The sequence below is a fragment of the Bos javanicus genome, chromosome 10, assembly GCF_032452875.1.
Source record: "Bos javanicus breed banteng chromosome 10, ARS-OSU_banteng_1.0, whole genome shotgun sequence".
NCBI classification, from domain to species: Eukaryota; Metazoa; Chordata; class Mammalia; order Artiodactyla; family Bovidae; genus Bos; species Bos javanicus.
The window spans coordinates 57300324-57318399 of NC_083877.1; the positions used below are offsets into that span (position 1 = coordinate 57300324).

An 18076-nucleotide genomic window follows, 5' to 3' on the forward strand; every position below is an offset into this window, starting at 1 on the left:
ATATTTGCCGTTCTCTGTCTGACTTACTTCAGTTCAGTTCAGTTCAGTTCAGTCACTCAGTCGTGTCCGACTCTTTGCGACCCCATGAATCGCAGCACTCCAGGCCTCCCTGTCCATCACCAACTCCTGGAGTTCATTCAGACTCATGTCCATCGAGTCGGTGATGCCATCCAGCTATCTCATCCTCTGTCGTCCCCTTCTCCTCCTGCCCCCAATCCCTCCCAGCAGCAGAGTCTTTTCCAATGAGTCAGCTCTTTGCATGAGGTGGCCAAAGTACTGGAGTTTCAGCTTTAGCGTCATTCCTTCCAAAGAACACCCAGGGCTGATCTCCTTTAGAATGGACTGGTTGGATCTCCTTGCAGCCCAAGGGACTCTCAAGAGTCTTCTCCAACACCACAGTTCCAAAGCATCAATTCTTCAGCGCTCAGCTTTCTTCACAGTACAACTCTCACATCCATACACGACCACTGGAAAAACCATAGCCTTGACTAGACGGACCTTTGTTGGCAAAGTAATGTCTCTGCTTTTGAATATGCTATCTAGGTTGGTCATAACTTTTCTTCCAAGGAGTAAGCGTCGGCTGCAGTCACCATCTGCAGTGATTTTGGAGCCCAAAAAAATAAAGTCTGACACTTACTTAACTTAGTATCAAAATCTCTAGGTCCATTCATTTTGCCACAAGTGGCATTATTTAATTTTTTTTTTGGACTGAGTAATACTCCATTGTGTATATGCACCACATCTTCTTTATCCATTTGGAAGATGAATTATAGTTTAAAAAATAGTATCACATATATATGAGACATTACTTAGGCTGTGGACCATCCTTAGTACTCACATGGAGTAGTTGACATCTTGGAATCACTCAGCATTTCATAGCTTAGGAGCAACTGTTCTGACATAATTTTTAGCTCTCCAAGATTACCCCACAGTTTGAGAGAGGGAAAAGGATGAGCCCAGAGAAATTTTCCAGGAGCTAAAATCATGCCATGTTGCCAGCCCATGGCAAAGCTGAGCTAATCTTGAAAACCCACAGAACCATCAGAGAAAAAAGGATGAATGGATTTCTTTTTATGTCTTTTGATTCCCTCTGCAGGACATCATGATTTAACTCACTGCGTCTCAGGAGACCACAGGAGACCCTTGGCTTATGACCTAATTGGTTCCTAGAGGAAAAATAAAAGTTCAGACCTCTCTTTTATCCCCAGTTGGCACAATATTATAAATTATGGTCCTTTTCCTGGAAACAAACCCTGTACCACAAATATTCCAAAATATATTATTAAAATATATGTTGAATGTATATTATTTATATTTATATTTTTACAAATATCTATTAGTATATAAAAGCAAAATTTGTAGCTACAATAAAAGAAAGCATGTTTGGGGTAGTTAGGGACTCAGATTCTGGAACCAGACTTATGTAGGTTCAAATATCAACTTTGCAGCTTCCTAGCAGGGTGATCTTGGGCAGTTATTTAATCTCTCTATGCTTCGGTTATCTGTAAAAATGGTGGTAATAGTTCCCACCTTCTAGAGGTGCTCTGAGGATTAAAAAAGTTAATGTATAGAAAGTAGTGAGAATTGACAATACCTGACAATATCATCAAGTATTGACTGCTATTTTATATGTTGTAAATGCTCATTTTAGGGAAACTTTTCGGAATGGCCTTAAACTACAAGTTCAATCAAGTTGGCTCTCAAGGTTCCTTCTTTTTCTGATAAGCATTCCTGAGGCTAGATATAGATGCTTATCATCATACCGCCCTCAAGGCCATTCACAATCAGGCTCCAGTCCTGCCTTTTCTATACTTTTTTTGTACAAATGCTCCCCTCAAGTTGTACTTACTCTTTCCTGGTTCAGCCCAACATCTGCCTCTTTTGCAAAATTTTACCAGTATTATCTGAACTTCTTTGGAATTTATTGTGTGCTTCAATGTTCCACTGTTTTAAAAATCATCTCTAGTCAAACCATTTGAGACTAGTAGCTATATGCAATACAACTTTGCGTTCCCTCGTCATCTACTTCGGGATGTGCTTAGTCACTTGTGTGCTAAGTTGCTTTAGTCATGTCAAATTCTTTGTGAACCTAAGAACTGTTGTCCACCAGGCTTCCCTGTCCATGGGATTCTACAGGCAAGAATACTGGAGTGTGTTGCCATGTCATTCTCCAGTGGATCTTCCTGACCCAGGGATCAGACCCAAGTCTCTTATATCTTCTGTATCAGCAGGCGGGTTCTTTACCACTAGCGTCACATCTTCCTGACCCAGGGATCAAACCTCCGTCTCCTGTGTCTCCTGTATTACAGGCGTGTATGTCTCCTATATGTACTGCTTAATTGGCAGAGATGAGAGAAAGCAGCATTTTTAAGACTGTACTATAAGTTGAATTTTGTGTGTGCATGTACACATGCATGCATGTCCAACCTGCATAGCAGGTTAACAGTTTTGAAAACTAACAGTACTTTTAAAATTGGAGGACTTGTAAGAAATTTAAAATTAATATAACTAAGTGAAACTTTTGCAGATTAGATTGTTGAAACTTCATAGGAACCAAAAAACATCACATTTCATATATTGCAATCAGGCCTGCATCTCCTGTTAGATAATTATGAAATGTCTTCCTCTGAAACTACTACTACTGTGTAACAAAGAAAAAGAAGAACCCTGTGGCTATGAATGTCCACATCACCGAATTAGGGCTATAAGAACTAGGAACTAGTTAAGGAATGGGAAAAGGAGAGAAAGGGAAAAACATACTTTTGGATCTGCCTCTTTTTCTAATATTTAATATAGTAATAAAATATCTTAACTAAAAATATATGATGTAATAAGACATTTTAACCTTTTGGCTGTTGGCAAAGTTTTCTTCATGAAAGCTATTATATTGGACATCTAAAAATATTATTATCTTAAAGGATTTTTTGTTGTTGTTCAGTCGCTCAGTTGTGTCCAACTCTGCGACCTCATAGACTGCAGCACATGAGGCTTCCCTGTCTTGCACCATCTCTGGAGCTTGTTCAAACTCATGTCCATTGAGTTGGTGATGCTGTCAAACCTACTCATCCTCTGTCATCCCCTTCTCCTCCTGCCTTTGATTTTTCCCAGCATCAGGGTCTTTTCTGATGAGACGTTCTTCATATCAGGTGGCCAAAGTATTGGAGTTTCAGCTTCAGCATCAGTCCTTCCAATAAATATTCAGGACTGATTTCCTTTAGAATTGACTGGTTGGATCTCCTTGCAGTCCAAGGGACTCTCAAGAGTCTTCTCCAACACCACAGTTCAAAAGCATCAATTATTCAATGCTCAGCCTTCTTTATGATCCAAGTCTCACATCCATACATGACTACTGGAAAAACCACAGCTTTGACTAGACAGACCTTTGTTGGCCAAGTAATGTCTCTGCTTTTGAATATGCTGTCTAGGTTGGTCATAACTTTCCTTCCAAGGATCAAGCATCTTTTAATTCCATGGCTGCAGTCCCCATCTGCAGAGGTTTTGGAGCCCAAGAAAATAAAGTCTCTCACTGTTTCCACTGTTTCCCCATCTATTGGCCATGAAATGATGAGACCAGATGCCATGATCTTCGTTTTTCAAATGTTGAGTTTTAAGCCAGCTTTTTCACTCTCCTCTTTAATCTTCATCAAGATGCTTTTTAGTTCCTCTTCACTTTCTGCCATAAGGATGGTGTCATCTGCATATCTGAGGTTATTGATATTTCTTCCGGCAATCTTGATTCCAGCTTGTGCTTCTTCCAGCCCAGTGTTTCTCATGATGTACTCTGCATAGAAGTTAAATAAGCAGGGTGACAATATACAGCCTTGACGTACTCCTTTTCCTATTTGGAACCAGTCTGTTGTTCCACGTCCAGTTCTAACTGTTGCTTCTTGACCTGCATACACATTTCTCAAGAGGCAGGTGAGGTGGTCTGGTATTCCCATCTTTTTAAGAATTTTCCACAGTTTGTTGTGATCCACACAGTCAAAGGCTTTGGCATAGTCAATAAAGCAGAAATAAATGTTTTTCTGGAACTCTCTTGCTTTTTCTGTGATCCAGCGGATGTTGGCAATTTGATCTCTGGTTCCTCTGTCTTTCTAAAACCAGCTTGAACATCTGGAAGTTCACAGTTGATGTATTGTAGAAGCCTGGCTTGGAGAATTTTGAGCATTACTTTACTAGTGTGTGAGATGAGTGCAATTGTGCAGTAGTTTGAGCATTCTTTGGCATTGCCTTTTGTTGGGATTGGGATGAAAACTGACCTTTTCCAGTCCTCTGGCCACTGCTGAGTTTTCCAAATTTCCTGGCATATTGAGTGCAGCGCTTTCACAACATCATCTTTTAGGACTTGAAATAGCTTCACTCTTTGTTAGTGGATATAATTGAATTTGGGCTGTGGTATTAGTTTTTGTAGACATTAAAAAATGAATTCTTATCAAGGATACCTTAAAGCAAGGACCCATCTTTCTTTCTTTTCTTTCTTTTAATACTAGATACTCTGGATGAATATTTTGAGTATGATGCAGAGGAGTTCTTGGTCTCTCTGGCCTTGCTAATAACAGAAGGACGAACACCTGAATGTTCTGTTAAAGGTCGGACAGAAAGTTTCCATTGTCCTCCAGCACAGTCCTGTTACCCAATAACTACAAAACATGAATGTAGTGACAAGCTGGCCCAGGTAAGAATTGTGTGTTGAATGCATTTTATCTGCCTTTTATATAAATTAGTTTAAATTCTGTCATCACCTTTATTACAATTATAACATTCACATTTAAGTAAAAAATTGGTTACAACATAAAGAAAAAGTATAGTACATAGCTTTTCCATCATCAGGTAAGTGCGCAGCCAATTTCATACCTTTGTCCACACACATCAGATTTAAGATGATCCTTGTTAACTATGAGTTAGATTTCATTAGTTTTAGTCTCAGCCCTAGTTCATCAACTTTGTGTTCTTGTTTATTTATTAGATTTATGTTCATTATTATTTTCCCCATGTTAATGGGAGGATGCCTTTTGCTGTCATTAATGTTTCTGTATAATACTGTTAAAAATATTTATTTTGGTATGTAGCATATAATTTGCTGTAAAGATAGTTCTGCCAGTTAGTTTTTTAAGTGTAGTCCAAAATTTTAAACTTCTAAAATCTTGTCTATTTTGAGTGTTTAATGAAAATGAACTTTTAATATTTTGCTCTTAGACTGAATCTTTCATCTATAATTAATGATATCATTGACAGATGAGACAAGGCTGGGCCATCTTGAGGCCTGTCAGACATTGTGCATGGCAGTTATTTTTCCACAAAATAGAGCAAAGATATCCTACCACAAGAAAATTTGCATCATAATTGTTAGCTACTAATCCCCACACTCTGGAGTTAATAGTGCTGATGCATTGTTTAATGAGGAAACCTAAATAGACAGACAAGGCTGAGGAAAGCCCTTGAATAGGCGACTCATTTTCATACAGATGTCTCCTTTACAGTTATACTTTCTGAATTGAAATATAAAATTGGATGGGCTATTGAGCCATTTTACTTATCTCCATCTTCTCCAAGTGTCGCCAAGCCAGACGAACTAGGTCTGAGGTCGCATTGTTGTGGAAGAATAACCTTCCAATCATGGTGGAAGTGATGCTACTACCAGACTGCTGCTACAGTGATGATGGGCCCACCACTGAAGGGATTGATCTAAATGATCCTGCTATTAAACAAGATGCGTTATTATTAGAAAGATGGATATTGGAGCCAGTTCCTCGACAGTAAGTTGACCTGAGTTTGAAGTTGTCCCTGGTAAATTCGATTTTCCATTTCTTTCTATAAATTACTTTAATAATATGTCTTTGAGTCCCTCTATTTATGTAGTAAAATTTACCTATTTTGTACTTCTGTGACTTCAAGTGACACTTGTAAATGTACTCCCACACTCTTGAAAGCACATATCCTGAGTGATATATTTACCAGTTTCTTTCTAAAATTCAGTCATTTTATACTTGCCCACATTTAGATGATGCTTTTTTACTTTCCTCAGGAGTGGTGATCGATTTATTGAAGAGAAAACTCTCCTGTTGGCTGTCCGCTCATTTGTGTTTTTTTCTCAGTTAAGTGCTTGGCTGAGTGTTTCTCATGGTGCTACTCCACGAAATATTCTTTACAGGTATGTCTAGGGCAGAAAAAGAACCATGCATATTCAGCTAAAGTGGTTAACTACTGAATGGTATTTGACCTTTTAAGCAGTTTATTTCCTTCATTTCTAAATGTAAGTGGATAAAATTTACTCAAGTTTTTCTCAAAGCAAGTTAGAGAAGTTTAGATATGATATGACTCAATATGAGTTTTGCTTCTTGGGTTAAATTTGGTGTAGAGTAGTTTTCAGAGAACTTTTAAGCTTACTTTGTAGAACCAACAATGAATTGATACCACCATTATAAATAAAGTGGAAAAACTTTCTGGGCTGCTGAATTTTCACAGTGGTAAACCTACTTAATTTTTAGATCTTGAAAACTGTAAACACACAAGCTGCTGAACAGCTGTCTTAACTGTCTCTTTAGGCAGGTAGCCATGAGATAGAGAGTATGTCTAAATCACCTCACAGAAAGCATATAATTATAACAGAATTAACTGAATTCATTTATTTAGTAGCAAATGGAAAGTTCCTTTTTTCTGTTTTGACAACTAATTTTGAATTACACTATTTTTTAACTTTAGTGCTTTACTACTATAGTGTTCTTAAAAAGAAGATTGTCTGTATTGCAGGCATAGTCTATTTATTTCTGTTGGTTTTGTTAGAGTGACATGCATGGTAAAGTAGATTAAAATAAAATCTCAATAGTAATTAGTGCAAACAAAGGTAAGTATATGACTGTTTAAAGTTTTAAAAATAATATATAATAATGATATGTTTTATAATCCATTGATTCCATTTTTTTCTGTGTGATTCTAGAATCAGTGCTGCTGATGTAGACCTACAGTGGAATTTTTCACAGACTCCAATTGAACATGTGTTTCCTGTTCCCAATGTTTCTCACAATGTGGCCTTGAAAGTCAGCGTTCAGTCCTTGCCCAGACAATCTAATTATCCAGTTTTGACCTGTAGTATTCACACTAATATTGGCCTTTATGAGAAAAGAATTCAAGAACACGAACTTAAAACCCATCAGCACCGAAATTCTACAGAAGCAGATCACTGTAGTACAGACAGTTCACAGCGTGTTTGCAGCAAACAAACTTGGACCATGGCACCTGAAAGCATAATATTACATGCAAAAAATGGCACAACTCCAGAATATAGTGCAGCTGTCAAAAATGTCAAGCTATATCCAGGCATGGGCAGTAAATCTGACTATGGAACATCTCAAGGCAATATTTTAGGCTTCAGTAATATAGGAGAGAAAAAGTCACATGAAACATCAGTGAGAACTTTAAAATCATTTTCAGTGGTTGATTCCAGTGACTCTAGTCGCCAGAGTTCCTGGCAGTCAGTTGGTGAGACTAATCCTTTAATAGGCTCTTTAATTCAGGAGCGGCAAGAAGTTATTGCAAGAATAGCTCAGCATTTGATTCATTGTGATCCAAGTACTTCCCATGTTTCTGAACATCCACTTAATATGCAAGAATCTAGTTCACTTAATTCAAAACTTTTCCGTGTTTCACAAGAAAATGAAAGTGTAAGAAGATGTAAAGAAACATTCTCTGTCTCTTTTGGCAGTCCAGAGCTCACCTCTTCAGAAGACACCAGTGAAGGGAAGATTCGAGTAAAACCAGAAACTCCTCGAAATGGCACTTGCATCTCTAATGGTCTTCATTCTCGTCAGTCTGTTGGTGAGACTAATCCGTTGATAAGCTCTTTACTCCAGGAACGGCAAGATATCATTGCAAGGATTGCTCAACACTTGGAGCATATTGATCCAATGGCATCTCACATGCCCCGGCAATCATTCAATATGCAGGACTCCAGTTCAGTTCCTTCTAAAGTATTTAGGAGTTCCTATGAAGACAAAAATTTATTGAAGAAAAACAAGGATGACACTTCTGTTTCCATTTCTAATACAAAATTTTCCTTGTTAGATGACATCAGTGAAGGGAAAAATTCAATATCTAATAAATATTTTAGTTCTTTTAATTGCAACAGTAAAGTCAAGCCTTCTTTGCAACCTCAAATAAGAAGAAATCTGTATAAGGACAATCCTAGTGAAATCCAAGGTACATTTCAGCAGACACAGAACAAAGCTACTGGTTTAACGACCCCTTCAAATATATCTCACTGCAAAGAAAATAACTTCGATTTGACAATCAGGTTAGAAAACACATGTTCTGAGTGTCAATTTAAGAAGCAAGAAATTAACAATGAAATTGATAAAGAGTATTCAAATTGTAACAGTATTGACAAACAGGTTTGCACAAATAAGTATAAGGACAAAATAATAAATGAAAATTATAATCCAGAATCTTTTATCAATCACCAGTGTGATAATTCAAAAAAAAATGACTCGAAAGTAAAAGTTACTGTGTTGGAAATGTCTGGATATCTGAGTAAACATGAAAACGAGTGCTCAAATAAAGACCCAAAAAGGCCTAAGCCATGTGAACAAAACACTCAACTTAATAGTATAGAAAATTATCTCATTAAAGATAGTGAAGGTTTCAAATGCAAAAAGCTAGACCAATTAAGAAATGAACAGGATAAGAAAGAAGATCCAATTGATGAAAACTCTCAAAACTGTTCTCAGAGAAAGAATATAAAAGACTGTTTGTCCACATGTGAACAACTGAAAAATAAAGAGGTGTTGGTAAGTAATATATAACATTTCAAATATAATCCTCAAATATTTGTTATGGTTTGAATTTTGTTTACAGAAGATCTTGTTATAAAGGCCCAAGGTGCCCGTTGTCTATAGAGCAGACTATCTGGCTACAGAACTAGTATTAACATGCTTATACATAAACCATCCCCTTAAGAGCAAATGCTAGGTAAATTCTTCCTCTTGTCCTTTTTTGTTTATTTCAATACTGGAAACAGTTGCTGGAGAGTAAAAAGGAGTCAGAAATGAAACTTGTATTATTAGTTAAATGTGTTATTTGTTAGCAACTCTGGCCCATTATGAGCAGAGTGCCCATTGTGTTACGCCTCTGCTCAACTAAGGAATATCTAGTGAAATCACTGATTGGTGGTCAAAATAACCTGCATTCCAGTCCTGACAAATTTGGTCCTTGAGTGAAGCTGAATAAATCACTCACTTCTCAAACTTCCAGTCTCCTCAATTTTAAAGTAAGAATGATGAATCTCTTTTGCTTATAGTTGTGGTAATAATTGTAGATTTTTAAACATTTTTTAAACTTTTACTTTACTGCATAAATCAGACATACTTAAGTTAGTTCCATTTTATTTGTCCACCAAACCACTTTTTAACTTTAGAAAATTATTATTAGACTTAAATTTCCTTTGTTTCTCTAAAAAGCATTACAAATTTATATCTCAGTTATATGGAAAACTACTTAACTGCCTTGATCCAAATCTGAATGACCTTGGTTCATCTTCTTTATCAGGCAGATTAGTCTTGTTGGACATTAGAGTCTTAAAATTATGCCATGTTTCCAATTGCTGTTTTTCAACAGAAGATTTCCTCTCCTCTAACACATGGGTTTAATCAAATTTCAGTTTCCAATTTACTAAAATGTTAATTGTCACAAAAACCTACCCTGACCTTAAGAATACTAGCTTTTCATGATCCTTTCTAGTACGTTATAGGGAGGCTTACTTTGACCATGGTATTTTTCAAGCCACTACGATTAGTTTTTTTCATGTTCTTACTTTAAATATCCAAAAAGGCAATGGCAACCCCTTCCAGTACTCTTGCCTGGCGAATCCCATGGACAGAGGAGCCTGGTAGGCTGCATCCATGGGGTCACTAGGAGTCAGACACGACTGAGTGACTTCACTTTTACTTTTCACTTTCATGCATTGGAGAAGGAAATGGCAACCCACTCCAGTATTCTTGCCTGGAGGATCCCAGGGACGGGGGAACCTGGTGGGTTGCCATCTATGGGGTCACACAGAGTCAGACATGACTGAAGCAACTTAGCAGTACTTTAAATATAATTATATAGCCTTTGCTATGGAGAAGGCAATGGCACCCCACTCCAATACTCTTGCCTGGAAAATCTCATGGACAGAGGAGCCTGGTAGGCTGCAGTCCATGGGGTTGCTAAGAGTCAGACATGACTGAGCGACTTCACTTTCACTTTTCACTTTCATGCATTGGAGAAGGAAATGGCAACCCAAAAGCATACCAGCCTTTGCTATGTGCCTAGGCACTCTTATGAATGTTTTATACATGTTGGCTTACTAAATCCTTTCACTACGATGTAAGATTAGGTGCTGTTACTAATTCAGGTTTGCAAATGCAGACTCTAGGCCTGGAGAGGTTATATAACATGCCCAAAGTAATAAAGCTAGGAAATGATAAAGCCAGGACCCATTAGTTCTTTCTGGTTTATATTCATGTGTTTTCATGAATTTTTGATTTCTGAGTATGCTGCTGCTGCTGCTAAGTCGCTTCAGTTGTGTCCAACTCTGTGTGACCCCATAGACGGCAGCCCACCAGGCTCCCCCATCCCTGGGATTCTCCAGGCAAGAACACTGGAGTGGGTTGCCATTTCCTTCTCCAATGCATGAAAGTGAAAAGTGAAAAGGAAGTTGCTCAGTCGTGTCCGACTCTGAGCGACCCCATGGACCACAGCCTACAAGGCTCCTCCATCCATGGGATTTTCCAGGCAAGAGTACTGAAGTGGCGTGCCATTGCCTTCTCCCATTTCTGAGTATAAACTTGCATAAATTCTTAAGAACTAGTCTATTTCTTATATCACTTCAAAAACATGGTACTGTGACTGTGTTAAGTATATTTTAAAATTCACATTTATATTCTTGTATCATGCACTACCAAATTATATTTTCTGAGGAGGGCTCTTGCTATTGACATAGTTTTGTATTCTAGAATATTGTACTAATTTTTTTTTAACTGTGAGAAGTTGTTTTTTTCACAAATAAAAGAATTTAATATTAGCTTACTAATGTTAGACTAAGTATAAAATACATTGACCTGGCATGCTGCAGTCCATGGGGTCACAAAGAGTCAGACACAACTGGGCAACTGAACAACAAGGCATACATTAGACATACTTTCTTTATTTGAGTTCATTCAGCATCTTAGAAAAAACTCTTAAACTCTGTTTTCTAATGAAAGTGTATATAATTGTGTGTGTATGTGGTCTTCCCTTGTGCCTCAGATGATAAAGAATCTGCCTGCCACTGCAGGAGATGCAGGTTCGGTCCCTGGGTTGGGAGGATACCCCAGAGAAGGAAATAGCAACCCACTCCAGTATTCTTGCCTTGAAAATCCCATGGTCAGAGGAGCCTGGCAGGCTATAGTCCGTGGGGCCGCAAAAGAGTCAGACACGGCTTAGCGACTTAACAACAAATAATGAATATGTGTGTGTAGATAGGTTTATAGGTCATTAACTTTACCACCGAGGATGTAATAACTCAGTACATAATAAGAATAAGTCTAAAAACAAAAAACTTAAATGTTACTATTAAAATCTAATTCTTTTCCTAGCAGAGAACTATACCACTTAGACACTCAAGTGTCTGGCAGAAACATAATTTTCATTCCTTGGATGGAACCTCAACCAGAGCCTTTCATCCTCGAACTGGATTGCCTCTTCTTTCCAGTCCTGTAAGTGTTTTTCTCCTATTTTTTTTCTTATTATGTAAAATGTTTGCAAATAATTTTATCAAAATTTTAATTGAAAAATTTTAAATTTAAATACTTCAAAATAAATTTTTAGTTGGAAATCATTTTACCTTTTGATATCCTTAATAGCTAAATGTTAATATGGAAAAAGGAAAAGTGGATAAAATGAATTTATTATGTTATGATTATAAAATTTCTCTGAAATTCTTAATGTCCAGCATATTAATTCTTACTAAATGTAAGGAAAATAAGTGTCAATGTATTCTTTATAGATAGATTTGTGTTATAGTACTGAGCCTGGTTGACACCACCAGCTGAATCATCTGGGATTCAGATTTGTGGCTGTCTTTGACTTAGGACCTGTACAATTAATCATCTTATTTTGAGATATAGAGGTTTCCCCTTTCTACATTTACAAATAAATTTATAGATCTGAGTGTGATGGTTAAGAGCCTTGTTTTGAAGTCACACCAACTATTCTCTAGCTGTGTGACATTAGTTGAGAAATATTATTTCTCTGAGCCTCAGTTTCCTCATCTGTAAAAAGGGAGTGATAATGTCTGCTTTAGTGTTGGGAGGATGATTAGTGTCATTCCTGACATATGGTAAGCATTTGACAGTCACTAGTGCTGCCATTTCAGTTAAACTAGAGTTAAGCTGTTATTTTGCTACTAATGTAAAATAATTTTTGTTTTTATGCAAGTTTTTAAAGTAAAGGCAAAGCATATGTTTAAAAAATAATTCTTGAATAAGAGATCTAGATTTAAATTGTAACTAGGACCTTAGGTATTTGTTTTACAGAAGTTGAATTCCAAACAATATAAAATAATCCCAAATATTTGGCCTACCTATGAGGTGCTTTCAAAATACCCAAGTTATCAGGAAAAATACTTGCATCATCCTGGTGTAAAGACCACTACGAATTCTGTTCAATATGGTGGACTGAGTTGATACAAGATCCTTCCTCTTTCCTAAAAACAGAAATACTGGATAAAATGTAACACAACTTCTAAATACATAATATAGTGTATGAGCAGGAAAGATACATTTCCAAATACTAACTAGGGGTGAATTAATTATGGCTTTCCAGAATATCTAAATCTAATATAGTGCTAAGGTTTAATGTTCCTGCTGGGTCAGGAGTCAGGTCTATACTGATCATAGCTGAGACCTAAAACCAAACTCCATAAAGCCAGAAACAGAAGAGGACTGCCATTCTAGAAATGGGAGAGAGGAGGGGAAAAAAATCACCTATTTAATTAAAAGGTACAACAGGAAGGTATAGATTAGATGGGAGAAGAAGCCCCCAAAAGAATTTGGACCTAAGCCTAAATCACCCCGAGGTAGGGGGCTCAAAATGTGTGCTATATATGAGAAAACATGAGATTATCCCACATCTATAACCCATGGCACCAAGGATTTATTTTCAACAATAGCTCCTGCTAAAGATGATCTCAGGGGAATTAAAATTAGAAAGCACCTTAAAAGAATCAATAGGAGAAAGAAGTAAGGGAATTTATATTTAGGAATCTTGTTATTAGAGCAGCATGAAAGAGAATTAAAAATAATTCTTTGTAAAATTTTCCAGGATATAAAAGAAGATAAAGACAGGGAACTGAGATAAGAGCACATGTGGAATTGGGAAAATAGAAATGAAAAATATAATTGAAGTGTACACATATGTGCACATACCCATATACATGAATTAAATGGTGGACTGAAATCATCTGAATAGAGATTTAATAAATAGATAGACACATGTTAAGAAAGCACCTGGAATAAAGTGCAGAAGGAAAGACAGATGGTACAGTATAAAAGTGGCCTGGAGGATAAAATGAAATGTTCAATATAAGCCTAGTAGAAATTCCAAAAGGAAGACTAGATGGAATAAAGAAAATGCAGTATTAGAAGAAATGAAAGTAGAAAATGTTCCTGAATTGAAGACATGAGAATTTGGATTGAATATTTCACATTAAGTTCTGACTCCAAAATATAGCTTGGTATACTTGTACAACTCTCAAAAATATTGAGATTGTTTAGACTTTCAGTATGATGTGTTTCTTAATCACAAATTAGACCAATCACTCAGATACTTTAATACATATTTAACTTTAATTTTAGAGACAAATTCATCTAACCTGCATGTTGTATGTGATTTTACCTTTTAATTTACACTAGGGTCTTTGACTTTTAGAGTATTTTGAGCTAGTTGGTGGTTTGTCTTAAATGTAATTTGGTATACAGTAGTGATTGAAAATCCGAAATAGTATTTTTCAAAACTATTCTCTGTGAAGCCCCCGCCAGGGTTCTTAGAAATGTGCACTGGAGTAGGGATAGGTAAAGGAGCAGTGGAGTTGCTAGGACCCCAGGCTCCCATCACCATTTAATTCTTTTCCCCCCTTTTATTGTAAAGCTATAAATCATTTATTGCTACCACATTCAATACAGAAGTATGTAAAGTAAAAAGTAAAAATCTTTTTCTATATTAAGATTACATGTAAAATTTGGTTTTTGAGAAAACTAGTTCTGATTCTTTCTTTCTTTATTTGACTACACTGGGGTCTTAGCTGTGGCATGTGGAATCTAGTTCCCTGACCAGGGATCAAACCCAGAGCCCTGTATTGGGAGCCCAGAATCTTAAGACACTGGACTGACTACCAGGGAAGTCCCTGGTCTGGTCCTTAAAAAGTCAAAAGCTAGGGAATTCCCTGGTGGTCCAGTGGTTTGGACTTGGCACTTGTGCTGCAGTGACCCTAGTTAATCTCTGGTCAGGGAACTAAGATCCTGCAAGCTTCGAGGTGTGGCCAAAAAAAAAAAAAAACCAGTAAAAGTGCTTTTATTAATCATTTGTTTATTTTTTAACTAGTTAATAAAATGAAGACATAGGGACAATATGTAATAAAAAGGGTGATTTTAAGTACACTATTAAGAGAGAAGTATTATTTTTAAGACATGCTTAACTTTCATTTGAAATTTGTTTGATCAATTCAAGAAAAAAATACAGTCTTCTGAAATTCTTTTGAAACCTAACAAGTGATTATTTTAACCTTAGGTTCCTCAAAGAAAGGCACAATCAGGTTGCTTTGATCTGGATTCTTCATTCCTGCATCTGAAAAGCTTATCATCTAGAAGGTATTTATCTTAAAATTCATTTGTGTATATGAAATAGTATTACACAAAATTCTAGGCTTTCATAGTAAATGATGTTGATTCTGAAAATCAAAATTTTAACAGGAATCTTATTTTTCAGTTTATCATTTTCAAGATGATTTCACACATTCAGTTATTAAAGATGAGAGAGATCAAGACAATGCATAGCTAACTATATAATGGCATCATAATAAACAAACACTTGACATTGGTTTTAACATTTAAGTGGGTTTGTCTGCTTCTGGTCATTCACCTCCTCCTTTGTCTTATACACCTTTGCAAAACAGCCTTGGCAGTTTGTTCCATTTTGACAAATAATACTCGCATTATATTCCTTAGTCACATAATTTTGCTTTGTATTCTAGTTCTTAACTTAAAATGAAGATTGATATAGAAGACTGCATTCAGTTCAGTTCAGTTCAGTCACTCAGTCGTGTCCGACTCCTTGCAACCCCTTGAACCGCAGCACGCCAGGCCTCCCTGTCTATCACCAGTTCCCGGAGTGTACCCAAACTCATGTCCATTGAGTCGGTGATGCCATCCAACCATCTCATCCTCTGTCATCCCCTTCTCCTGCTACCTTCAATCTTTTCCAATATCAGGGTCTTTTCAAATGAGTCAGCTCTTCGCATCAAGTGGCCAAAGTATTGGAGTTTCAGCTTCAACATCAGTCCTCCGAATGAACACCCAGGACTGATTTCCTTTAGGATGGACTGGTTGGATCTCCTTGCAGTCCAAGAAGACTGCATTACACTACTATATATTTCCAGTAGATGCTTCTATGTGATATATTATAAATTCCACCTTGAAATCTAGGATGCTTTATATATATTCTTTATCGAATACAATAACAAAGATTATAAAATCAGGAATTTAAGATATTTCATATCTTAACACTTGATTACATTAAATTTTTATTATGAGAGTTTAAGTAAAATTGATCAGATCTTCCTAAGTTAGTTTTGTACAAAAGTAAGTTAGAAAACATTGTTGTTAATGTGCCTATTTGCTGATTTGTTCTTTTTTAATTTTTTGTTCTGTTTTTAAATAGTCCTCAACCATGTTTAAACATTGAAGATGATCCAGATATTCATGAAAAACCACTTCTGAGTTCTAGTGCTCCACCTGTAACAAGTCTTAGTCTCTTAGGAAATTTTGAGGTAATGTTTTTTAAAACTATTTTAAGAGTTGATGTTTCTTAACCTAGATCCATGGTGCTATATCATTTGTTTTTGAAAAGGAAATAAATAGATTATATTTTTCTAAAGCCTTGAAATCACCTTCTTTCCTTCCTTTCCTATTTTTCCTTTTTCTTTTTTCCTTTTCCCTTTCCTTTTCATGACAAGTGAAGTAGGGAGATTGTTGGCAGTGATAGCTTACAGTTGGGTAGCTGGTGGGAAGAAATGGAGCACATAGGTGAAATCAGGTTGGATGGAGGTATCCATTACTCTACCTGGAAAATAGACTTGACCACATCTTATCTGGTAAAACTGTCTCTGGGATCCAGAAGGGATTGATGATGGGCTGATAGAAGCTGATTCATCATCAAAGGAGGTTGATTTTCAAAATCAAATGATTCTTTTTACTATATTTGCAACTTCTCTGTAAATCTAAATTTATTCTAAAATAAGATTATTTTTAAAAAGTCAAATGGTCTCTCATACATGTGCTGCTTTATTTAATGACTGTTGTACTTGAGATCAAGTATATCAAGGGTTTAGTTGTCTTCAATTAGAAAAGTCTTAAACATTGTACTTGTAAATGACATTAAAAGTTTTTTATTGAAATATAATTGATTTACAATGTTGTATTAGATTATGCTATATAGCAAAGTGAATCAGTTGTAAATATACATATATCTACTCTTTTTTAGATCCATTTCCCATATGGGTCATTACAGAGTATTGAGTAGAGTTCCCTGTGCAGTACAGTAGGTCCTTATTAGTTATGTTTTATATATAGTAGTATGTATATATTAATTCCAATCTACCAATTTATCCTGCCCCACTTAACCCCCTGTAACCATAAGTTTATTTTCTACATCTTTAACTCTTTCTGTTTTGTAGATAAGTTCATTCGTACCCTCTTTTTAGATTCCACATCTAAGTGATATTATATTTTATTTATCTTTACCTGACTTACTTCACTTAGTATGATAATCTCTAGGTCCCTCCATTTCGCTGCAAATGGCATTATTTCATTCTTCTTGTGACTCAGTATTACTCCATTGTATGTATGTACCACATATTCTTTATCCAGTCCTCTGTCGATGGACATTTAGGTTGCTTCCATGTCCTGCTATTGTAAATAGTGCAACAGTGAATATTAGGGTGCATGTATCATTTTGAATTATGGTTTTCTCCAGGTAAACCAGTGGGATTGCTGGGTCATATGGTAGCTCTATTTTTATTTTTTTAAGGAACCTCCATACTGTTCTTCATAGCAACTATACCAATTTACACTCCCACCAACAGTGATTTTAAAGAATTCCTTGGCAGTCCAGTAGTTAGGACTCCCTGCTTCCACTTCAGGGAGTAGGGTTTCAATCCCTAGTCAGGGAACTAAGATACCGCATGCTGTGAGGTACAGCCAAAGAATAAATGAATGATTTTGTATGTATTTATAGGTATGTGTGTATGTGTGTGTGTATATATGTATATAGGCTTCCCTGGTGGCTCAGTAGTAAAGAATCCACCTGCCACTGCAGGAGCTGTGGGTTCAATCCTTGGGTCAGGAAGGAAATGGCAGCCCACTCAAGGATTCTTGCCTGGGAAATTCCATGGACAGAGGAGCCTAGAGGGCTACAGTCCATAGGGTCTCAAAAGAGTTGGACATGACTTAGCAACTAAACAACAACAGTGGGTGTATATATATATATGTGTGTGTGTGTGTATATATACATATGTATGTTTGTATGTATATATATGCACGTAGGACAGAGGAGCCTGGCAGGCTACAGTCCATGGGGTCGCAAAAGAGTTGGACACGACTTAGCAACTAAACAACAACGATGGGTGTGTGTGTGTGTGTACATATGTATGTTGTATGTATATATATGCATGTATAAAAACATATCCTGAAGAAGGACATGGCAACTCACTCCAGTATTCTTGCTTGGAGAATCCTATGGACAGAGCAGCCTGGCAGGCTACAATCCATAGGGATGCACAGAGTCAGAT

At 36.5% G+C, this 18076-nt stretch overlaps 1 protein-coding gene across 11 annotated transcripts in view; it reads left to right on the forward strand.

The window, feature by feature from the left end:
- Window positions 1-18076, forward strand: part of ATOSA (atos homolog A) — an 85105-nt gene that overhangs the window by 53442 nt on the left and 13587 nt on the right. For 9 of the 11 annotated variants that reach the window (XR_009738730.1, XM_061428729.1, XM_061428730.1 and 6 more), the window contains 7 exons: window positions 4491-4675; window positions 5554-5756; window positions 6026-6151; window positions 6938-8783; window positions 11610-11729; window positions 14800-14879; window positions 15949-16057. Coding sequence is in view for 9 of the 11 variants with exons in the window: in XM_061428729.1 (XP_061284713.1) it covers window positions 4491-4675; window positions 5554-5756; window positions 6026-6151; window positions 6938-8783; window positions 11610-11729; window positions 14800-14879; window positions 15949-16057 (2669 nt within the window). In the remaining 2 variants the exon portion in view is untranslated. The remainder of the gene's footprint in view (window positions 1-4490; window positions 4676-5553; window positions 5757-6025; window positions 6152-6937; window positions 8784-11609; window positions 11730-14799; window positions 14880-15948; window positions 16058-18076) is intronic. The other 2 variants (XR_009738731.1, XM_061428721.1) reach the window with 1 other exon arrangement.